The sequence below is a fragment of the Zonotrichia leucophrys genome, chromosome Z (genome assembly GCF_028769735.1).
Source record: "Zonotrichia leucophrys gambelii isolate GWCS_2022_RI chromosome Z, RI_Zleu_2.0, whole genome shotgun sequence".
NCBI lineage: Eukaryota > Metazoa > Chordata > Aves > Passeriformes > Passerellidae > Zonotrichia > Zonotrichia leucophrys.
Window position 1 is genome coordinate 13,286,719 of NC_088200.1, and position 25,452 is coordinate 13,312,170.

The following is a 25,452-nucleotide window of genomic DNA, read 5'->3' on the forward strand; positions in this document are numbered from 1 at the left end:
TATATCCAATTTAAAGAGACTAAAGATATTCATGCAAGTACTACCTGTGATTTTAACATACAAAGTTCAGGTTTTTTCCTGAACTGCTGCAAAAACCATAAATGCAGAATGACTTTTATTATGGATAATTGCAATCTGTAATTAAAAACTCTAGCACTCAAGTTGTCATGATAAGTTTTCAATGTTCAACTGAAAAGTTAGACTGTTTGATTCAGTTAAATAGCTAAGTTTCCTACAGAGGCTGCCTGGGAAATATTAAAACTGTGTATGTGGTTTTCACTTCATACTGAATACTATATAATATAATATAATATAAGTTAAGGTGATAACCAGCTGTATCAAAGTATAAACACATATGTTAAAACCCTGTAAATTTCAGATTCTGGAATAGCATGAAACATCCCTCAGGCTCTGCTCTTAACTCCAGGGACATGTTTCCAAGGAAAAGAATTCTTGGTCTGCAGTTACAGAGGGGAGCTGCTCTGCTGCTACCACACTAAGATAACGTGTACAGACAAGGAGGAGCTCCCTGACCGGTTCTCCACAAAGCAACATTTTGGTTTAGCCCATGGGATGCCACATTTTCTCAGCATTAAGTTTCCTGCCACTGTTATGGACTCAATCATTCTACTCACTGTCCACACTTTTCACCCTCAATTACAGAGCACCTACACATTTCCAACTGGCCAGATTTGCATGCATTTAATAACACTTTTTGTTAGAAGTAGTACATTGTAACACATCATCGCATTCTTTATTATTTTTGTCAAATAAGGGGGAAGAAACAGTTTTAATACATTAACATCTGTCAGGAGATGCTGATACTTCTGTATCAGTCACAACTGTAGAGGGTGACCAACAAATCATACTAAGATCACTGAACTAGGACGTGTATGTTAACTTACAGTGCATCAGATATATGTATAACTAGATAAAAAAACAAGGAGGTCCATCTAGCTTAAATGTTATAGGCAGCCTATTTTGCACTCCAGGTAAAATGTTACAAACACTACCCAAAGGGCATCTTATTTCCTGTACCTGTGTTATGCTATTGGACAGCAGGCAATCAGAATTCACTCCAGCTTCAAAATAATACATGTTAACTGCCCATAATAAGTTTTATCCCCATGCAAGTTGCATTCTGTGGCTAGCTTTTTCAGCGCCTTAGTTAATTTCACTTGATTATAATTGGAAGCATCTGACTATGATTTAGGCATGCTTATTGCTCTAAAAGAAATAAGCCCATCTTCAAAATTACTGTGCAAGTATTTTAATCAGATTTGCACACATCTCAAAAAACTCAATTGTATGACTCCCTGGTCTTGGAGTTACGTCAGCTGTAGAAGAGTCAAGCGAAGAGTTGACTGATGAGGTAAGGGATGTATCCGCAGATTTTCCTTGAGCATCAGCATCTGAATCTTTTTGACAAGATTTATAGTTGCTCACAGAACCTGATCTCTGTGGAGTTGCAGTCCCAGACTTCGCTTCAGCAATTTCATCTGGAAACAAGGGAAGAGAAGAGAAAAATTTGGTTAAAAAAAAAATTCAGTTCTAGGAAGAGCAAATATCGTCCCTTCTCACACTTCAAAATCTTGTCTTTTAAAATCTTGATTAATAACTGAACAGCTTTTGCAAACAGCATTTGATACAAAATAAAAGCTCGTATACATAGTAGCACAATAGCAAATGTTCTTATGCCAATTCTTTCTGTGCTCTGAACTGTACTTCAGAACTATTTACACCCACTTTAGACTAGAACTAGATACTAATTGTATTTTTCATGAACTGATTTCACCAGCCAACTGTTCAATTTAGGTTACTCAAAACAAAACCAGGTCAGCATCATAAGATTAAGTTCAATAGCAGTTTGTAGATGTTTTTTCTACAATCTACTTTATTTTTATTCTATTTTTGTTCTCTTTTGGGTATTTATATATTATTATTTGTATTTTATGATAATTCATTACAACATTACACTTGTTAGCATCTGCACTCATTTATTCTTCTCTTTTGAAAGTTTTTTACCATAGAATGTATATTTAGGCTGCAGCAACTGATCTCTACCTTCAGTATGAAGAGAAAATAGTTTCATTTTAATAGTAGTGTTCTGATGAAGCATCTCTATTCTTATTTTAAATACTGAACATTAACCTGGCTCTAAGCTGGTTAATTATTTCAGGAGAAATTGGTGAAAAGGCAATACCTCTTGTTTACACAAAGCTACTTAAATTTACAAATTGTTAAAAGAACAAAGAACCATTAACTATGGCAGAGAGAAAGAATGTCAGATCGGTTTAACTACTGGAAGGGATACAACCCAAGGGCACAGATTTGTTCTATTTCCTCAAAAGTGGAAACCAGAATTGTAGCAGGCTGCCCTCCCAGAGCTGCACGGCTCTAAGCAGTCAAAAAAAAAATTTCCTTTTTTCCATGCAATGTTTTTCTAGGCATGTCATCTACACCAGTGGCTATAGGTAACTTTCATTTAGTCTATTATGCCCATAAACAAGTGTTCAGTCTCTTTTAGCTCCTATGCTCACTTCATCTAACCAGGCTTTGTATACTGTGTTACTGTCACTCCATAAAATATATTTTTGTACAGGTTAAACTATATGCTTTCAAGATTTTAGTTCCTTCGAGCACAAAATTCCTACCTCAAATTTTACTTATTAGTAGAACTGGTGGGTTAACTTTGCCTTGCAGCTGATATCTCAGAGCAAAGGGGAAGAAAATTGGAAGGGCAAAAGTGAGAAAACTCACAGATAGAAATCAAGAGTTTTAAGTAAGGTGTTAGGGGGGAAAGTGATGCAAAGGCAATCTCTCACTATCTCCAAGCAGGCTGATGCCCAACCAGTCTCTCACTGTTACCTTCCCCAAAAGCCCTTTCTTTGCTAGGCATAACATAATATGGCATTGAACATCCATTCGTTCAATATGGCTCAGCTCTGCAGAGCTGTTTCTCCCCTCCCAACACAGTAGTGTGGAAAAAGAAAGGCTGGATACTATGCCAGTGCTGCTGAGCAACACTCAGCAGCAGTGTGTTTTCAGTACTGTTTTAGTCACAGATCCAAAACAGCACCATGTAGGCTGCTAGGAAGAAAATTAACTCCATCTCAGTCAGACCCAGTACAATGAGGTACAGTCCAAGTCAAATTTAAATGCCTAGATGTCACATTTATCTTCATGGAAAACACTGTTCACATGCTTACTTCAGATCTAAATTAATGTTTAAATTTGGGGTAAGGCTCCAAAGGCAGCCTAAGTTGCTTCTCCTCCAACAATACTGTCCCCTTTTGCACTACTGGTTTTAGTTCTGATGCAGACAAAAAATAGAGCTCCTCAGGAGCTGACATAGCAAAAAAGCAAATGAGATGCAGCAGCTAAGCACATATCACAGGGACACTAGTCCAGGAAGGAATAAGGAAACACTAATACATGTTAGATTGATTTAAAATTAAAAAAGGGCAACACTTACTTCACTTCTAAATAAGTAAATGATGACATGTTTGCAAGTAGAATGATTTCACCTACAACTCAATTAACTTAAGTAACTCTTCACATACCATCAATACTACGGAAGTCCAGTAAGTACGTTCTGCTGTCCACCTGGTACAGCTGCAGACTCATTTTGGAATATGCACTTGTTACTGGATTCTTCCTCCGAACACGCAGATAGTATGGATTTACAACCTAGTATGGAAGAGATTTGAGTCAGTTAACCAGAACTGCTTGAAAATCACTGCATACTGTTTTTGTCCTTTCAATTCACTAGTATTTATCAAGTGATTTCAGACTTCATCACCTGTTGGACTTGGGGGTTATTGGGATTTTTTTTAGCTAAGAGAAATATATTCCTGCATCCCCAAGAGAAAATTTTAGCTTTTTTTTCCCTGTCAGCATGTACATTCTCCCTCCAACACCCTTCTGGCACAGCAAACACCGACAGCACAGGCACATGAGATTAATGCCAGAATATGAGAACAGTTTCAGATGTCTGGGCTATGTAACTACACAGCTCAAACCAAAATTCATTGTTGTTTGCTGTAAAGGTCATTTATTTTGTTACCTTCCATTCATAATCCAGTTGTTTAATTGCTCTACAAACTTCAGCCATGATATCATTTGGTCGACTCTGACTCCGTATCCCCAAGTGCCATTTAGCCCGCCTGACACCCTGGTGCTTTGACTTCTGTGGATTCAGCTCATCAAGGGTGTGGCGAGGGCGTGGTGCTTCAGCTACTAAAAATGGCACTCGTTCAGGGTGAGGGCGAGACAGGTGGTGATCATCCAGAAAAGAATCTGGTGGACTTGTGGCCAAGTAGAAGTCTTTGGCCTCGTTCATTATTCTTCTGTTATCTATAATGAGGTGATAAGCAACAGCCAGAGGATCCTGATGATTTCGGCTGTACAGACAACTTAGCACTTCCTCTTCCGTGCACTCAAACTTCTCACACACTTCTTTTAAGGCTTCATCATCAATCATGGTAGAGCTATATGATGGATCTTCAGGAAACAAGTATTTTGGAAGATCCTGCTTAAACCATTCATGTTCCCTAGATTTAAAAATAAAAAAAAATCTGAGTATACATAAGTAAAGAAAACATCTTTAACAGGAAATTCCTTTAAAATATAAAATTAATTTTAGTCTATGCTGGAAGAAAGAATAATGGTTGCCAATCTAAGACCCTTGTAGCACAGACAATGAAACAGTACATAAAATAAGCACTGCCTGCACAAGATTTTACTAGACATTTTGCAGGAAACTGAGAAAAATGTTTTTGTTATCTCACAAATTGCTTAGTGATAGGAATCAGGTGGTTACTTTCTCATTTATAATTTCAGTACCTTCCTCCTCCTGTTCTTGTGACTGTTTTGCTGCACAAAGAGCTGATCCTTCTGATTCCCTCTCCTGTTCCCTTCTAGAAGCTTCTTCATTCCTGACCAAACAAGATTACTTTTTCTTTGGGTGTTTACTTTTAGTTATAGGAGCAAGTGATATAGTTGAAAGCTGGGTTTCTGTCCTAGCCAAAGTGTCTGCTGATATGTTTTCAGACTCAAAAATCCCATCTTGTCCTTGAGGGTGCTGGTTAGTATTGAGCAGTGCTCAACAGGAGCAGGCCATGTCCCAGCACAGTGTTAATTAGCCGGGCCTGTTTGCAACAGCATCATTCTTTCAAACGTTCTATCACTTCATGATAAAATGCCATTTCTATCATGTCCTACCTGCACATTTTCTCCCACGTGCCTTACCACACATAACCACACTGCTATGAGGCCTGGGAGATGTTCCAAATTAACTTGTCAATCTTCCAAAAAAAGTCTAAATTATGCTCCTAAGAAATACCAGTACAAATATTTTGACTGCCCAAGGTTTTCAAGATACTGAAATTATGGCAATGAGGGAGAAAACATCACAGAAGAATGTAGTGAAGAATGTAGCGAAGGTGCCATTCTGTATTTGCTGCACAAAAAAAAAAATCTTGGACAAAGATATGTAATTGTTAATTGTCTCCCTAAGATGGTACTCAAAGGACAGTCACAGCTTCAGTAGAGAGCCCAAATACCAGATGAAGCTCAAGGCCAATGTTCTAATTAAAAAAAAAAAAAAAACACAGAAAACAAAACAAAACCACCTCTCCAAAAAGTCACAAAGCACCACATAGCACAGCAAATTGCAAAAAGTCTCCTAAATCTTCAACACGTACAGCAAAAAATGGAACATGGAAGAGATCCTATAAATCAATATTGAGAACAGAAAAATCAATAGTCTTACAAAGAACCATTATACAGACAGAATTTATAATTATTTTATCTAATATGCTCTGTTCAAATCTGTTTTTAACTCAACACCTTCAAGCCCCATACTAGGTATCAAACAAGATGGTTACAACTGGCTTAACCCCAGCCAGCAACTAAGCACCACACAGCCACTTGCTTGGTCCTCTCCAGTGACATGAGGGGCAGAACCAGAAGAGTAGAAGTGCAAATAATTTGAGGGTTGAGATAAAAACCAGTTTCATCATTAGTATTAAAAAAAAAAATTCTAAGCAGGAAAAAAAATCCAAAAACACAAGAGAGGTGAAAAGGAAACCCTAGAAAGACAAGTAATGCAGATAAAAACAACTGCTCATCACAAAATGTCTGATGACCAGCAGACCAGCCCCATCAGCCTTCCTCTTATTTTCACTGCAAACTATGACCCTATATGGTTTGGAAAATGCCTGTGCTCAGCTGGGGTCAGCTGCTCCAGCAGTGTCCCCTCACAATTCCTTGTGCACCCCCTGTTTGCTCTGTTAGGACCGTGTAAGAAGCAGAAAAGACTTTGTCTCTGTGCAGGCCCTGCTCTGCAGTAACTACAACATCCATCTGTTACCAAGACTAAATTCAAAACACAGTTACTGTGAAAACATTCAATTCTATTCCAGCCCAAACCAGCACAGTGAACTAAACTCCACTCAGTGTGATCCTGAGAGCACTGTGCCTCAGCATGAACGTGCTGAGCAAAATATAGTTTAATCAGAAAAACAGTTCATTTGGAAGCAGAAGAATATTTTTCCCATATCACAACAGCCATAGACTCAGCCATAGCTGGGATGACTGAACCCAGAGGAATATTGTTACTGTTCATGGCACCAGGCCTTTCCCCTTGCATGAACATACATACAACCCCTAGAAGAATTAAGGTATTCAAACAAACTCAGTTTGTCCTTTAAACTGTGAGGTGACATGTCATATGGGTAATAGGACAGAGCTGTTCCAGATTCAAATTCCAGCCATGCTCTGTAACAAACATTTTTCAACATCTGTTTCACACCACTCCTTTACTGCAAACTATTTACTTAACATAACTGAGGTTGCTCATTTCCTAACTTCCAACCCTAAAAGGAGCAGCTTTTTCGCTATGGTAGTATAGCAACACTCTTTCCTTAGAGCTTCTTGCGAAGAAAATTAAGCTGCTGCATAAAGTACATTTGTCCCAGCTACCTTTTTTTAATTTGATCCAGCACACATTTGTCAACACAACCAGCTGCACCAGAATTATCTCTTGGAATCTGGAGCCCATGATGCCTCTCTCTAACTACAAACTTTAACTTATCAGTATTTGGTGAAGTATTTACCATTCATACACAAATTAATGCCAGTGCTTTGAAGCTAGAAATTGTTGCCTTACATGTGGCATATTCACAGTTTTAACAAATAACTTTTCAGACCCTGAAGAAATATGAATAAAACCAGTAGTTATCAGATTAAAGAGACATTTACAGTAGAGAGCACTAGTTCCTAACAGCAAAGACAATCTTCTTCCCCTAGAGAAGTCTATATACCATAATTTTTGCAAACCATTATGCAAGTAAACACCTTTGCTATGGCAGTCTTAAACCTAAAGTATCTCAGAATTTCCATATATAGTATAAATAATTTGTTTTACTATGATCTCCAACAGATACTTAATTGTCTAATGCAGATCAGCACTATCAGAGCTAAAACCAAGCCATCACAACCTGAATTTTTCATCTCAGTCTAGAAAATATGGACAAGCTCTATGAATAACTTCTTTGTTCTGCATATTTGTGCTACTGTAATTCCAGCATGCTGCGATCAGACATCAGCGTTTTACCTAATATCTCTGATTGTTGCTCTTTTCATTGGATCCACTTGCAGCATATGCTTCAAAAGACTAATTACAGATGGATTCAGGTACTGAGGGGTATAAAAGATACCATCACATATCTTCTTAAAAAGGGTTGGCACATGATCATCATCAAATGGAAGTGTTCCGCATAACAAAGCATAGAGAATAACCCCACTGCTCCAAATATCTACTTCTGGACCTGCATATAACCTGTGAAAAAAAAAAATTATTATTAGTGATTTGTGTTTAATACATTTAGATATGTTTTCTGTCATTTTTCCATTGTCTCACAGTAATTAAAAGCATGTGAACTCAGGACAACCGATTTTGCAAGCACTATATCATTTTAGTTCTATTCTGTAGCTCCCTTGAACCTCAGTACTCTTCCCTTTCTAATATATAAGAGAGCCCAAGTAAAGTTTTCCTGTTTAATGCGTAACAATAATCCATAATGCAATTTTGCACAATGGCAAATTGAAAGAAACATGCATCTACTACTAAGAAAGCCCATGTTATATATTGCTATCAATGTTATAGAGGAATCTGTGCAAAGTCAGTTATCCCCCAAATCGTGGCTGAAAAGTTTAAGACAAGTCCACATAGTGAACATGACACATATTCTGTGCCCCTGCCAGAGTAAAAGAGACATCTGGCCTCCAGTCAACAAGAGGCAATGTTAGAGTACATAGCTGAAAGCAGATTTGACAATTATGGTTTACAAAAAGGGAAGTTACCTCCAAAATTAGTATCTACTCTGCAGCATGCATTTCACTGATACTCAACTTCACAGCAGACTCTGCCTGAAACTCTGCACCTCAGCTTCCAAGATCTGAGCTCTACACGAGATTTTTACAGCAATTCAGGCAGAGCGTACACAACGCATTTGGGCCATTAGACATCTCACCTCTACCTTACAGGAACTATTCAAAGCTAGTTCACAGAAGCTTTAAACATTTTAAAAATTATCAATACCACTATCAGCCCTCAGTTTCTCAGTATAAAGCTTGTCAACTGAACTACTTTTGTACCCTTTAAAATCAAGCAGCAACATGACTGAAGTACATGCATACGTGTATCCAATATAAAAGAAACTACCTTCCAGAAATTACTTCTGGTGCAGCATAGTTAGGGGAACCACAGCTTGTTCTTAAAAATTCTCCATCTGACATCATATTTGATAGACCTGAAAGTGTATAAGAGTAACTACTAAAAATTGAGGGAGCAAAATTATTTCACACTGCATATAGCACCTAGAACAAACCACTAGTGATTCAAATTAGAAAACTAACAGATTTATTCCAGTTAAGAAATAGCATTGTTTGGAATTATGGAATTTTTATTTGAGCATGCCACATAATCCTCCATGTATTTTATCAGAAATCCGAGTAACATCAATCCATTACTGCCCACAGCCTAGAGATATTTGAGAACATATTTAGCCCTAGACTCGAACAGCTAAATTTGGATGACACAGGCATGACAGAGAAAAAAGTTGCTCAAAGGGAGATGAAGCAGTATAGCAAGACAGGATTTTGGTCATTAACAAGAAAGTACTAAAATTCTTATTTGCTCCTAAAATGCCAAAGTGGGAAATGCTACCAGAGAATTCTCTAAAATTCTGTTAGAGGTTACATAGAAGAAAGGAGTAAACATGAGGAGTAAACGTCACTGAGGAGTAAACATGAATTTACTACAATTTACACCCATATATTATGCACCTGGTTCCTGCATCATGGCAGTTTAGTAATTTGCTTTTCAGATACTCTGTAAGTGCCTTAGAACAAGGCCACCTGCATTCACCAGCACTCAGTATAGTCTAACAGCTGTAGAAAATTTCTCCTAGTTTCCTCAGTGAGGCTGCATGATCAGGAGTACCATAAACCAAAGATCTCAAGAACGAATTACGCCCTTTTATGGGTCAGCAGGGAATGTGGAAGGGAAAGAGTACAGCTTGGCTAGCTTTCATATTCTAACAAACAAAAACTTTTATTAAGCTCTTGTTTAATACATCGTTCATGAATAAATGAGTGCTACAGTTTTGCTGACACTAAGTTACAGGAAAATGTTTTTGTAAGTTACTGTACTTCATTTCTTTACTATGTGAGCCATTTCACCCAAATAATTTCTTCACATGAGAAACCAGTATGATTCCCAGGGCCCACACAGTTGAACATTATACTTTTAAAACATAGTTTGCATACTCAGCATTACCTAACACCTTTCACAATGTCTACAGAGATCTGTCATGACACATCAGTATGGATACCTTACTACGCCTATATGTGATTAGTCAGGTGAGGTTTCCTGACTCAGATGGTTCCAAGGCCCAGCTTCAAGGCTTCTCTGCAGCTGTGACATGAAAAGCTGGCATAAACAAATCAGGAAGACTAGTGTATTTTTCTATAACACTGTAGCTTCTTGAAGATGATGAATTGCCCCTGCACTGTTCTTCCAGGAGAACTAAGCATCTCATTTTACAGATGGTGAAACAGAAAAGGAATGAGTTTTGAAGAAGGTCGGAAACTAAGTTCACTTAGCATTTCAGATAAAATATTGTTAAGTGAAACCAAACTAATCAGTTCACAATTTCAGCCAGTCACAGAAAATACCTCAAGAGAAAGCAAGAAAGCTTGAAATGAAAACAAGTTCAATAAATGTGCAAGAACATTATTTTGCTTTACATCTATTTTCTTTATGTTCCTCTGTTGTATCCCACCACACAGATATTAAACTATACATACTTTGTTTAACATTTCCTTTTGTTATTAACAAGATCTAACACCAGAAATGCAATCAGATAGAAAAATAAAGCAATACTTACCAAAGTCAGCTATCTTAGCATTCATGTGTGCATCAAGAAGCACATTTTCAGGCTTCAGATCTCTATGCACTACCATGTGCCTGTGACAGTAATCCACACCAGAAAGGATTTGCTGAAACAGACGTCTACTTTCCTTCTCATCAAGCTACAACAGACAAAGATTTTAAATAATTAAGAGACAGTGGAAGTTAACTTGTTTTTCATTTTTACTAGCCAGCGAAAACTTTCCCATTACCTAAACTATGTATAACTATATATAACTCTAAATTATACTTATCATTTGATAATTTATATAACTTTATAGATACTCTGTCAGAACTAGTAGCAAGCAGCTTCATATCTTATACCATGTTTGTTTGCACCACAGCTGTAAATTGACTCACACAAAACATACCCACTTACTCAGAAAGTCACTGGAAGTTCTTATTGACACTTTTGAAATTGGGTTTGGCAGATGTTACATGCTCACTAAATAGAAACATTAGCACTGAAACATTTAGCTTTGTATAACTGGAATCATCAGTTTGATATTTAAGCACAGTGCAAGACTTAAGCTGGCAAAAGCTGCTGAAATGCAAAATGCTACAGAAATTATTAACTTCAGATGCTATTTATGCTCTCAGCATCTGGTCACAAACAGCAGACTTAGGAGGGTATTTCCTACAAAGACCCACAATCCATATCAGTTTGTCCCAGCAACTCTAGTATTCTGTGTATCTAGTCTGTAAAAAGGGACTTCAGATTTTTCACACAAGCTGTTCTAATAGTAGAAGACAGTAATAAGGGGACAATGGTCGCTTTCTAATAATGGGATATATAAAGAAACAATTTTCAGCTCCTCCAGTTGGGTGCATATTCATCTGGTTTATTCCCAGCCACTGTAAATCAGATTAGTAGAAAGGAACAATGCTATGACAAAGTCACACAGGAAGATTTTTAATGTGTTAACATATAACCATTTCTACTTTCAAAAAAAACCAAAACATAGTCATAAAATATATTTTAATTGATAGCAGCAAAATTGAAACTGAATACAAGAAAACACACCCACATTTAACAAGGTGTAACCAATACCCCTTGCTCCCAGCCCATGACAATGTGGTTAGCTTAATTAATGCCACTTAGTGAGGCAAGCAGCCATTCTGTGACCATGCAAGTCATGTGTTCATCCCCTCTGCCTCATTATCAGGTCCTTGAGGTCCTGTGAAGCAAATAAACCCATTTTCTTCTACCCCTCCCTACCAGCCTCAAGATTCCCAGGTGCCAGGCTGATTATCTGCTGCATATAATCAGGATACTGAGGACCAGCCTTTAGTACTCAGGCACAGAGCCATGGATGATTGTCATGGCATACGGAACTGCAACAGCAGCCAGAGTTTGATGTCTTTAACACCAGCTATGAGTCCTAAATGGGAATGAAACCTGGGACTTCTCAGTGGCCACAGACATGTCCAGCACCCTCTGCTTCCTCTGAACTTGAGTTCATTTGTAGACTTTCTAGACTTTCAAGGCTAGACTGTTACTGTTATATGAATACAGCAAAATATGCATTAAGATTGGACCAGATGTACAGAGGGTCTAGGGGAATAGACATCCCAAATTAGGTTGTGTAAAACTTCTGTACTACACTACTTATAAATTATAGTATATTCATTCTGCTCATAGAAATCTTGCGCTACTCTAATTACAAATATTGTGCTACACTAATCATAATATTCTTTTGAGAAAAGAAAACTTTTTATTGTATCATTCTGATAAAGATACCCAAAAAGATGCCCAAAAATCTATCCCCTCAATGTAGAGTGACACAGGAACATTGCAAATGCAATAACAGAATGCAAGTCCGTGATTTACAGAGCTGGAATACTTCTTACCCTTCCATTTTTACAGATATAATCAAACAGTTCTCCTCCTGAAACATATTCCATCACCATGAAAATGTCAGTGGGTGTACTGATGACCTGGTACCTGATAAGAGAAGGTATCTATTAGTCTACACACTCAGTAAAACACTAACTACATTTGGTTAAAACCGAAGTCATACAAATAATCAGATAAAAAATACACTTTAAAACACTTACAATCAATCTACAGCTACTGGAATGACAATATTTCTCAGAAGCTTTTTACCTTCCTTTCACTATGTGACACCATCTTTGCAAAGACTAGCAGAAAATCTGTAATCCATATTAGGAATATCTGTCCTTGCTCTTTCAGAGGGACAAGTGATTTCTTTAAGACTATAAGACTGTGTAAGACAGTGCTGCCTCATCAACAGCTTGATGCAGTGAAAAGGGACTTCAAAAGGACTTTGCTAGTATTGCAAAAATACACACTTTTCAGCATTAACATGCAAAAAAAATTATTTGCCATAAATGAAAAAGTGTACTTCGAGACTAGGAAAAAATTCCTCTTAATAATTATGAATATTAAGAGTACTGATCTCTGGTTGTTATATTTTTATCATTCTACTTCAATTATATTCTAAAAACACAACTTTGAAGCTTTGAAATAACAAGTTTAAGGACAAAATAAAAATTTAAGAAATTTTTATTTTTTCTAATATCCTTACCTAAAAATTATTTCATATACTCTCTTTACAGCATTCCACATGCAAAAGAAAAAATTTTCCCAGTGATTCCTTGAGAAAGAAACGGTCATCTCAAATCTGCTAAACTGTCTTCAGTTTATGTGTAGGAATGTGTAACAAGCACACATTCCTCTTTCACCTTGGTATGCCACTTGGTGCACTGACACTCCCTATTCTGTTCTGGCTATGGGTATGCCCTTTGGACCCATTCACAGATTAACTGAAAGCACTATCAATTCTGCTGACAAATCAGCTCAACAGCTTTCTGAAAACTAGCTCACTGACGAAGTGGGTGAGTTGACCTTACACAGTGTAATTTAGCTTCAGTGTAACAGCTGTTGCTCAATTAAAGGGAGTGCAGAAATGTGGCATCTGCCAGCGACAGTGGGGTAGACAAAATTCTACCAACAAAACAACCACCCACATCATGACTAAGACAGCAGAAGTCACCCACACTCTGAAAGTGCAGAATATTTCAACAGGAAATTAGAGTCAAAGAAAATCAATGTTACTTATAATTGATTACCACAGACAAGACATGAGGGGTCTACTCTGGGACATAGTTTTACTCTGAAATCCACTGATGAACTACTGATCAACTAACAGATGTAATCAGGCATATTTTAAATACTACATTTAGACAAAGGGTAGCCACTACACTAAAGATTTCTGAAATAGCAATCATATTTATTAAATTTTACATCCTTAATTCAGAAAAATCTTGCAGAGCATCACCTACACTGAAAAAACATATCAATGACCAGCACATCACTAAAAACACTTTGAAAAGACACAATAAACTTGCTATAGAAATGACCTTTACACTCTTGCTCTTAGTAACTCATTTCCCAAGCAGGGGGAAAGCAATCAAACATAAACAGAAAAAAAAACTGAAGTAGCCACTAAATTCAGAGATGACTGCTACCAGAAATACCTGTCATGCCATTACCTTTCATACACCTGTCCAAAGAATGTCTAAGCAAAGATCTAATGGAAATTCTCCAGCCTGCAGTAAAACCCAGCTTTGTAAAAACACATTACAGAGGGCACAGTTGATACTTTGAAGCTGGTTACTTTTCTGACAAGATAAGTATCCTTATAATAATAAGTAATACTACTGTTTGTAGTATTGCCCTTTAAATGTGTTTCAGAGCAGTGACAGCAAAAAGAGATTACTGTCTAAGTAAGCTTGATTACAGTAAGCAAAACTTACAGCTTAATTATATGAGGATGCCTGAAGAGTTTGAGGTTCTGGATCTCCCTGCGGATTTTGCCTACAACATCAAGGCTGCGAATCTTCTGTCGATTCAGGATCTTCACAGCAACCTTGTGCCCAGTTAGCTCATGTTTTCCAACTGCAAGAAATAAGGAAGTATTTAGTCAAGGCTTTCAATTGCTCAGCTAAGACATTGTTTCTCCTTTTTGAATGTAGCCAAGTTAAGACACTAGCATTCCACCTATCCCCATTATATCTTTGGGAAGGTTGCAAAGCAGATGATATGGAATTTCTTCAGCCCTACTCCAATTTCTTCCACAATTCTATCATTAGAAGATGTATACATGTAAGAAATTCCTTAATCCTAACCAGCAGGAGTCTTGCAGCATAACATTTTTTTGCAATATTGGTTTAAAAAAAAAAAAAAGGCAAAGCATATCCCCAAACCCTGCCATCCTTGCTAATTAGAGAGCATTTCCACTCACTGTGTAAGTCACTCCAAGCTTTTGGCTTGCTTGGCAACCCACTCAAACATGTTTTCCTGTACCTCCTCTACTTCATCTGCAAGGATCACTCCTATCACTCCCTCAAGAAGCCTGCTTCAGCAATTGCTCTAAATTACCAGTGCAAGTACCTGATCAGTTTACTTATAAAAATCTATCTGTCCTTGGAGCAGTCTGACAGCTCCACATTCTGTGCAGTTAACACCAGAGCTTTATTCTATTTAAATAAGTAGTAAATGTGACAAGAAATGCACAAAAAATAGAACAGAAACAAGGAAAAACAATGAAAAAGATACAACTAATGCATTCCTAGAAGTGGAAAAGAAACTAAGGATGGTTTCATTGTTCTTTAAACAGAGAAACTAAAGAGTCTAAACTATTTCACAGTTAGTTACCTCTCTTAAAGTCCTTAACTTTGCAAGTGCTAATGGGAGTAGACACGGCAAAATCCATGAGAATATTTTTCTTAAACCCAAAACACGATCACAGATGGAACACCAAGAAGCTAACTATCTCTTTTACTAGAATGCTTCCCTGTCTGCATGGCTGCCACACACAGTGATTATAACATCACCATTTATTTGCCACTCTGACTTCTACCTTCCAAAGATAAGCCAGATTCTCCAGATACACACATGGCTCATCCTTGTCCACATGAATAAACATTTGTAACAGAACTTGCTGAACACAATACTCACTCATTTGGGTGCCTACCTTCACTTGGGAGTTTAAATAAGCCCTGGGCTTCAAGATTTATTTTTATATAGCCATGAGAAGCTGTGATTAAACAGCCGTGATGCACAAAAATCTTTCTGTGTTCAACAGATAATTTGGATAGAATAAACAAACACCCATTGATCTGTAAGTCTCATTCCAGCACAATATACCTTCCTGCTGCCTTCTGCCTCTATATCAAGCTAAAAACCAACGCAAGTGAGAAGTTCTTAGCAGAGGCAGAAGATAATGACAAGCATCTGCATGCTTTTTCTCACAAGACAGCCACCTATAAAATTAAGCAGTCTGAATTCCTATAGGGAACTAAACAGTGGATTACCCAAGACCCAGAATCATCACAATGCTGCACTGAGATACATTTAGCACATGGAAAAACAAAAGAGCTCTGATTAGGATGAAAAGACATCCCCTAAATTCAGAAGGGCCACAGTAAACAAAGCGCTGGCCAGGCATGTTTGCACTACTGAGGAATGCAGGACAAAGCTGGAATCCATAACAAGTTCTGGAGAGACCACAAAGCAGTGGCAGGTGAGTGCCTAGAAATGTATGAGAATTATTTGCTTTGAACCAGACTTACAATCAAACCAGTTACATTCCCTTTATTTTCTTCAAATGTGATTGCAGTTTAAAGGTATTAAACACATTATATCACCTACGTTCAAACACTCAGGAGTAAAGAATCATCATAAAAAATGATAAAAATTAGAAAAGCAACTACTCTAATTGTAAAGTCTTTGGCCATCTATAATGGGAACTGATGTACATCACGATTATTTGAAAAAAAAAACAAAAACCAAAAAACAAACAAAGCAAACAAACGAACAAATCACCAAAAAAAAAAAAAAACCCTACAACTTAAAAAACTTAAAACAGTAAGTTAAAATGTAACATTGGCTTTTGTTAGTAAGAAACAACTTCATAGAAACCAAGTAAAAACCTTTTGGTCAAACACATGAATCTGCATCTTCTTTTGCTGTACAAAGTACATTTAAGATGGTATTTATTACAGTGAGTAGCATACATATCTGACCAAGTCTACAGCTTAGGATATAAATACACAGTTCTGATATGCACTGGGTTATAAAATCTCCTTTTTAAGCTGCTTTGCTTCATTTCTGATTTGTCAGTCTACCTTAGACTGGAATTCCATTAGCACTCAGAAAAACATTAGAAAGTAATTCATTAGCTACAATCTATGCTCAATATGCAAGGCAAATAAGAAAAGAGCATTTCAAAACAATTTTCTTTCAAAGTAATTAAACAGTAACATTTGCAATTGACTGAAACCAATTCTAGCTGTCACAGCCTTCAAAGCTGCGAGCTTCAAGCCTTAATTTTATTCACTGACTGGGGGAAAACAAGATTTTCTGCTTCTTCAACTCCACCAGCTCTGAATAAATTATTGTAATGAAAACATACTGTGGTTCGGTGCCAGTGCAGAAAGATCCCAAAAAGCCTATTCTCTTGCTTAAGACATTTCAAATTCAATCTCTATTTTCTTCAGAAACGTTTGGCTTATTTTAATTCAATTTGAAATTATAACAAAACTAGCCTTTTAAGATACATGTAGCTTCTCCTGGATACAGTTCAAGGTATCTGTTACCAGTAAAACAGCAGATACCAACTGGTAACAGACTGCGGACACTTTTGAATTCAACATTAGGATAGAAGTGAAAGCGTCACCCCAGATGATAACATCATGTAGAAACATAAGCAGACAGTGTTACCTTCCTGAAATCTACTTTGCATTACCACTTGATGGAAATTTTACCTATAAAAGGGAATGCACCCTAATCCTCAACTAGCTATCAGTCTTTCAAAATAATCTCTGGGGAAAAAAAAATTAACAGATCTAGTATATGCCTATATTTCTTTTTTTTTCTGACAATACTAATTGCCTTCAAACTTCACTATGGCTTTGCATAGCATCAAGATTTTCACAACAGTGACAGAGTCTCAAAGCAGCAATGACTTATTATTAGTTGTATAAGCACGGGAGGAAGGATATCTTGTTCAACAGTTCTTCAAATGAAAAAAAAACTTATTTTGAGGCCATGCAGACAAATACAACATACTTATGAAATACAGGTATCAGTCATTAAGTTTTTAGAGAAAAAAAGTAATCTGAAGGCTATGTTGTATTTCATGAAACTATTTGCCGCAGGCCAAAAAGCCAATCCAAAGCTCAGAGAGAAGCAGTTTTAAAGAGTATGATCTATAGAAATATTTTCACTAACATGAGAAAAAATCCTAGAAAGCAATAGTTTGTGCTGTGCAAAGCCATCTTGCTGCACAACATTAGATACCATACTGACTTGCACTGTTCATTTCCAGGTGTGTCATTGCTGCCTTGACCCAGACCGCTTGGTTTGCAGTCTATACAGAACAGTGGTGATACTCTAGATATAGAGAGCTAGAATGACTTGTGTATTTAGAGCCTTAAGTAACATCCCTTACAGCCTCAGTAAGGACCACTGGGAGCCCTAGTACCCTTCCTTTTAACAAAGATAACTTTAAAAAAAAGTATCTGGAAATAAGTTTGCATCTAGTTTCAGCAGAAAACACTGGCAGTGCTAAAAAATTTGATGAAAATAGGAATAGATTAATTTACATTGAATCCTAGTGAAGTCTGAACATGAACGTGTCTCATACAATTGGTTTATATTCAGTATTCTGCCACCTCAGCTTTGCACTTTAGGGGCATTTTAGCTTTGTCTAGATGATGGCTAGGAACAGCATTTCTGCAACTGCCCATCTGAGGCACAGTCAGGTACACTAACTCATTCAGAGTGGCACAGCCAGGTGAAAATGATAAAGTGGACAGAATCACACCAGTGACAGCTACCAGCAGCATGAATTCATCTGAAAGCGACAGCAGGAGACCTTTCACAATTGCCAAATAAAACACTGATCTTCCAGTTCGATTTTTTCAGGCTGCCACCACTGTTAGAATAAAACGTTCACTTAGCCATTTGCCTGACCCCAGAAATTACATGAATTCAAGGTATATCCTAATTGAATTTTAAGAAGTGAATGTTTTTCACCTTATGTCAATTGATTAAACCATATCACCAGAGAAGGAAATTACGAAAACGGAAAAACAATTGCAGATCCGGTATTAAATGAAGAAAATGTGAGGTCAAGAGGAAAATCAGTGCATCATAGATAAAATGTTCTTTATTAAGCACAGCTGAAGCAAGACAACAGTACGTCATATGGAGACAAGAAAAGCAGTACTGCAACAGTGCTCTCCTAAACTGAGGGTCATACTAGAACATTGATGGTATGTCAATCCTAGTCTTCTGCAGTGTGCTGGATAAAAAAAAACACGGAACAGACACAGCTTTGACCCCTCCCCTCAAGCAGGCAGTCCTTCCATGAGGAAATAGAACCTAATGCTCCTCTGCTGCATTACTTTTTTTTCCCTCTACTCATGGAAGTACTAATTTCAGTACAGAAAAATTAATGGTACCCCAGCTGCCAGATGGGGCTGGGGGGATTTGTCTCTGCTCCCAAATGGCTGGGGCTATCTCTTTTATAAGCTTCTCTTGAAAAAGAGACTCAAAGGGCTGTGCTTTCCAAGTATTTTTTCTTGCCTTCCTAGAGCAAAAATATCATTCTATTTGCTATACATTATTAATTTTTTTCAGGACATGTCAATAGCTAAAAGAGCTTGTGCAGAGCACATACAATGGATTATCTACACTGAAGAAAAAAAGCTGAGCTTTTAATGCACCTATTAAGTTAACAAAAAAAAAAAAAAAAAAAAAACCAAAACAAAAAAAACCTCTAAAAAAACCCAAGCCTCCCCCCAAAAAAACACCCAAAAAATGCACAACTCTTATGAAGAATACAGCCTAAGCCTAGCTCTACTCATTTGAGAAAGGATGTTTTTGGATTTGCTTGTCCCAGTATTTGAAGTTCTCACAAACAACGTGGCAGGAACAGTTTAACTAATGCACAGTCCTGCCATCTGCGGTGCATGGCACTATGGGGAAATTTAAATTCTACCTTATTTCTACTAGCCTTCAAACAAGCCGTATAGCATCCATAGCCCTACAGTGGAAAATATTTAAATATGAGCTGAAAAAAACAAACTTTGCGAACCACTGGTCAAGCAGATTAAACATTAATTTCTTCCGTATCTGCACATCAGCTGTGTTACCAACTAATCCAACTATCCCAGACCCATTTTTTTAAACTTATTTCTCTGTAGAGAGAGAAAGCTTGCCTTCCTTACAAGGGCATCGAGAGTTCGTACTGGAGCATGAAAATGCAATATACGAAGCTCCGAGGATTTAGACTCACTGCGTTCGCTACATGCCCGGTGTTGTTCTGAACAGAGGCAGCCCTTGGCTCCCAGCAGTTGTTTCCGCAAGCACAGACGAGGAAGCTGTTTCTGCCCCAGCCGCTGCCTCCTCCCGCAGCGGGACCCGCCAGTCCCACCCCGGCGGCTCAGCCCGCGCAAGCCCCGCTCCGAGCGGCGCTCCCGGCCGCGCTGACGGGCCGCCAACGGCCCCGCGGCCTCGCTCACCCTTGACTTTGCCGAAGGTGCCGACACCCAGCGTGTCGCCCAAGATATAGTGCCCGATCTTCACCCGCCCGTGCTCGTGCTTCTGTTTATCCGCCACCGCCGCCATCTTGAGGCAAGGGCCGAGCCTGCGCATAGCCCCCGTGCGCGCCTGGACAGAGCGCCGGCGGGGAGGAGCAACCACAGAGCGCCCGCCCGCACCCGAACCCGGAAGCGAACGGCGTACCGTCCGCCCGCCCTGCCCCAGGACGAACCATTGAGGCTCTCGGGGGAGGCCGGGCCGGCCCACCGGGCTGCGGAGCGCGGACATGGCGGCGCGTACGGGGCTGCTGGTCAGGAGCGGTGGCCTTGCAGCGAGGCCGCTCGCATAAAAACGGGCCTCCTAAATCTTCATTTGCAATAACCTTGTGTGAAAAGTACAGATTATATGGCTCTGCGCAGATATTTACTATATGTATTATGTTGTATTAATTAGTACTGCTGTATTAACATTTTAATGGTATGATAAGTGTAGTTTTGTAGTTAAAATGTAACTTTTGTAGTTAAAATAGAAACTATGTATGTGGTTTTTTTTTTTTTTTTTAAAGAAAGGAATGAGGTGTTCACACCAGATAGCAGCCACAGGACACGTAAATCTTTCAGAGAAAGAGAATTTATTGCTCCATTATCAGAGAAACGAACTTCTTCCCCCCTCGCTCAGCTCTGAAGACGCCGTCAGGATTAAGAGGAAGAAGTTGACGATGACGAGACAGAATCCTTTGTTTGAATGGAATTTATGCATCATGTATGAGGTGTATGAATATGCAATAGGCTATTGCTTTTAAGAGTTAATCCTCTGTTAACATGTCCTTTTTTGGGCTTATTTTGCCCAGAAAGAGGTACCCGTATAGTTCATAACTCTTTGTTTTTTATTGTCTCGTATTGTCCTAATCTCAATTGTTCAAATGTTTATTACTCTAATTATATTACTATTTTTATAACCATTTTATTACTTTTAAACTTTTAAAATTTTAAAAACAAGTGATTGATGTTTTTCACCGATTTATTTGTAAATTAAATCCGTTTGTTCTCCTCAGTTCCTCTTCCCACAACCAGATCTTATTATAGGAATACAAAGTAGGAGTCTCAGCTCCACCTACCTTGACCATATATCTTGCCTTCTGGCTTCCCTTGCCAACCACTCATGCTGCTCATTCACTTTGCATTTAAACCACTAACTTGCCTTCCATTCCATGCATTGGGTATTTTCTCTACACCAAAGACCATACTTCTTTTTTTGTTCACTATAAATGGATTAATTTTTTTATTCACATTCCAACTCCGCATTGAAAGAAACACATAAACCTGGAGAAGTGACTATTGGATGGGTATTTCCAAACAGATCATCAATTGAAGAGGAAGGTTATGGGCAACTCCCATGCCTTTACTTCCTTTCCCCAGTACTCCAGACTAAGACTAACTCCAGACTAACTGAATGATTAAATGTAAAACGGTTTCTCTTGCCTACCCTACACACAGCCCCTGAACATGTTTGCAAATAGATAAATACATCAGACAGCAAGAAATTTTGGACAATTTTATTATAGTAATGGTCTTAAATTCAATTCAGAGAGCCTTCAATATTACTTATGTTATAGTCATGAATTTAACAGTTGGAAACCAGAAATTCTGGTCTATGCAAAAATTGTATGTTTAATTAAATTGTATATTTAATTAAATTAATGCTTAAATTAAATTAATAATTAAATTGTGTATTTAACTAACTAAATTCCTCTATGGTAATGGCATAAAAAATTTTGTAGGCAAGTAACCCTGAAGGGTGTTCCTACTCAAAGGAGAAATCTTCATACCCTCACTCTGGAAAGGGAAGGGATGTGTCAGAAGTGTGTCCATTAAACAGTGGGACTGAGCTCTAATAGTATATAAAGCACACCTATAAAATGATTGTCAGTCAGATGTTTCTAGGTCACCTGTGTCAGCTCATCAGCCTTTAGCTCAGCAGCTTTAATTCAGTTATCATGATTTGTGGGTTCCTTTCTCGGGAACTCAGCCACATCCTCATCAGTGCCAATTTCTTGGCACTGGCAAGGAAAATACTTCTGGCAGGAAATACTGTTTTTCACATCCTCAGGATGTTTAATTTTGAACAGTTGAGTCAGGCTGGTCTCAGCATTCTTCAACACCAAAAGCAGTGTGACACCCCCCCCTCCGTCCACCTCTGATAACTTTTGCTAACAAGAGAAAGTTTGAGCAATTTTACCCAACTTAGAGCATCCTGCTATACTACAATAGTAACATTACACTAAACTACAATAGAATTGTACAAGCTTTGAAGTGTAATTATAAAAATTATTTAGTCTCATGTTAGATCTTGGCCTCTAAAAATTTTGTACGTCACAACTAATTAAACATGCACACAAATCAGAATGTACAAACCAGCATAGTTCATGATCAGAGACTTTGGGGAAAAAGTATTTATGGTCAGGCTATCAAATTTCAGGGTGGGATTGGATAGCAATCTAACATCAAAAAAAAAAAAAATCCCTTTTGTGATGGAAAAAGCATTACTTTAACCTTTTGGAAACATTCATTGTAGTATGAGGAGAAAATCATGTGTTGAATATCACACTGGGAAAAAAAAAGAATGGATTAAGCCATAGCTAGATGAAGAGGGAAAAATATTTGGGATGTCTGCCGACATCTTGCACGACACTTCTTAATGTCTTGATACCAAATGATTGCAAGCTATTTTTGGCTTCAACTCAAGCTGCTGTCCTGATCATGACAACACAATGAGAATTCAAAAAGCTCTACAGTTCTATACTACAAAATTATATAATTTCATTAATTACTAAGTAATCTCTTAATCACTTAGATACCAGAACATTTTAGAAAATTAAAATAAATGAGCTGTTAAAGTCAAGACAGGAAGTAAACTGTAGAAGTCATTCATTACTTTTATATTTACAGACAAAAGTGAGTATTACCAAAATATTTTGTCCATTTGTACTGTGACTTCTATGCTTATGTCACTGCATTCAGTTTTACTCAAAGTTCTTTGTTACACCTTGACCATTTTGCTTTTAAAAAAAGAATAAAAGCATAAAACCTACAAGAGATAAAGTCTCCCAGGCTGAGTCAAATCAAGCATAATCTAGGCCAAGCCTCATAGTAAGATCACAATGGATTCATATTTTAATATTGTAAGATCACAATGGACTCATATTTTAATATTTTATATACTTATGTACAATACATAAGTATTGTACATAATTAAACCTACACATCTTACTTGAGCTTTACTCAGTGTGAAGGTAGTGTTAAACACTTTATAACACTAATCAGCAGCGCTGCTTCCTCTTCGCCTTTTGTGTGTTAGACTCATATTAGAAGACTAGCATTTTGGCCAACAGCACAACTTTGAGTAATGTATTGTTAGGGTGTGGGCTGCAGACTGTCCTCTTAGAATAGCTGTAGGAACAAAATATACCAGAGGAATTCCTCCATGAGTCTTTGAGGCCAACTTACTTTCTGATAACCTCTCCATTACACTATTTATCTTGAAAAGAGCCCGTGCACTACTTTAAAAACACTTTTTCTGTTTGTTTATTCACACTGGGCATGCCTCTACTTTTAAGACAGAATTTTAAAACAAAAAATGAACTCAAAGCTGACTTAATGATTTCTGTCAGTTATCTCCATAATCTTATTTTAAGAAAGAAAATTGCTGCTAAGTTCCCCTAGTACAGTTTATTTCTTTTAAATCTAAATTGTTTCTATATTTTCAATAATTTATTCCACATATGTCGGAAGACTCAGGATACTCTAGTGTAAATAGAGCTGCTACTCTGTGGAAACACCCCCAGCACTGTTACCCAGGGCATTACAAGTGCCACCAGTGTGGAGAGCCAGCACGTGTGCCCTTTGTGACACACAGGGAGCCAGTGCTCCTGTGGTTCAGGGACACAGCAAGGCTTTCCTGACACGAGTCTGCCCAGACACTGCAATGCCATCAGGGCCCTGGACAGCTCAGGGCCAGCAAGGAGACCAGCAGTGGTAGATGATGTAACAATAAGACAGTACAAGAAAACAACGGATTGAAGACAAAAGGGAAAACATTCTCAGCTTTACTAACAGTGTGAAAGGGGGAATGCTAATGCAGGTTGTTTCTACTAGCTGGCATTAAGACTTCCTTGGCATCATTGGTGCATTTTGCAAACAGGCACATGCTTCTTGCCCTTTTCTCTTTGACTTCTGACTCTACATTACCACTGAATGTACATTTCTTCCACAAGCACTCAGCACTATTTCCACTTTCCTTCTCCTCCCACTAAAAGAGTATGTTTTGCCCAGCTCTATGCTTCTATTGCTTCTGCTGTTTCTAGCTTCTAAGTTGAAGACACTGCAGAAATCACACAATCACACAATGGTCTGAGTTGGAAGGCATCTGTAAAGATCCTCTAATCCAACCTGCCCTGCAGTCAGTCAGGACATCTTCAACTAGACCAAGCTGCTCAGAGCCCAGTCCAATCTCTCCTGAAACACTCCCAGGGATTGGAAGTATTATAGCTCCTCTGGGCAGCCTGTTCGAATGTCTCAGCAGCCTCAAAGAAAAAGACTTCTTCCTTTTACATAGCCTGAATCCACTCTCCTTTGGTTTAAAACCATAACCCCTTGTCCTGTAACTGCAGGCCCTACTAATAGGTCTGTCCCCATCTTTCTTACAGGTCTCCTGAAAGTTTTGAGTGGCTTCCTGGAGCCTTCTGTTCTCCAGGCTGGACAATCCCACCTCTCTGGGTTCATAGGAGACATGCTGCAGCCCCCGGCATCTTCTTTGTGGCCCTTCTCAGGGCATGGTCCAACAGAAACATGTCTTTCCTGTTCTGGAGACCCCAGAGCTGAATGCAGCACTCAGGGGTGAAGTCTCTCTATGGATGGAAGGACAGAGGGGCAGAATCACTTCGCTTGACCTGCTGGCCACACTGCTCTGGATACAGCCCAGGATGTGGTTGGCTTCCTAGGTTCTGGGCTGCAAGTGCGCATTGCTGTCTCATGTCCAGCTTTTCAAGCACCATTACCCTCAATCCTTCTTCATAGAGTATCTCTCAATCCCTTCATCTCTCAGCTGGCATTTGCCTTGAGCGCAGGACCTTACATTTGGCCTTGCCGAGCATCTTTAAATTCACATGGGCCAGCTTGATCGTGTCTGTGTCCTGCACGGCGTCCTGTCCCTTGGACGTGTCACAGCTCAGATAGTGCAAATTCTCAGAGGGTGCACTCAATCCTACTATGTCACTGATGCCATGTTCACTGTGGGGGAAGTTACACTGTCACCTTCTCTTATGGCTCACATGCCTACAGAAGCCCTTCCTCTTCCATCCCTTGCCAGGTTTGCTTTAGCCACACCTTGCCTTCCCAACCCT

General features: G+C 38.4%; 1 protein-coding gene across 1 annotated transcript; it reads right to left on the bottom strand.

Annotated features, from left to right (window-relative positions):
- Nucleotides 1-687: 687 nt before the first annotated feature.
- PRKAA1 (protein kinase AMP-activated catalytic subunit alpha 1) lies at nt 688-20,398 on the bottom strand. Its single transcript, XM_064736059.1, is given in 10 exon segments — nt 688-1,499; nt 3,564-3,690; nt 4,067-4,553; nt 7,619-7,843; nt 8,729-8,816; nt 10,455-10,599; nt 12,329-12,422; nt 14,258-14,399; nt 20,033-20,248; nt 20,251-20,398. Coding segments are annotated over 10 exon segments (1,917 nt in total). The 3' UTR covers nt 688-1,254.
- Between the last annotated feature and the right edge of the window lie 5,054 nt (nt 20,399-25,452).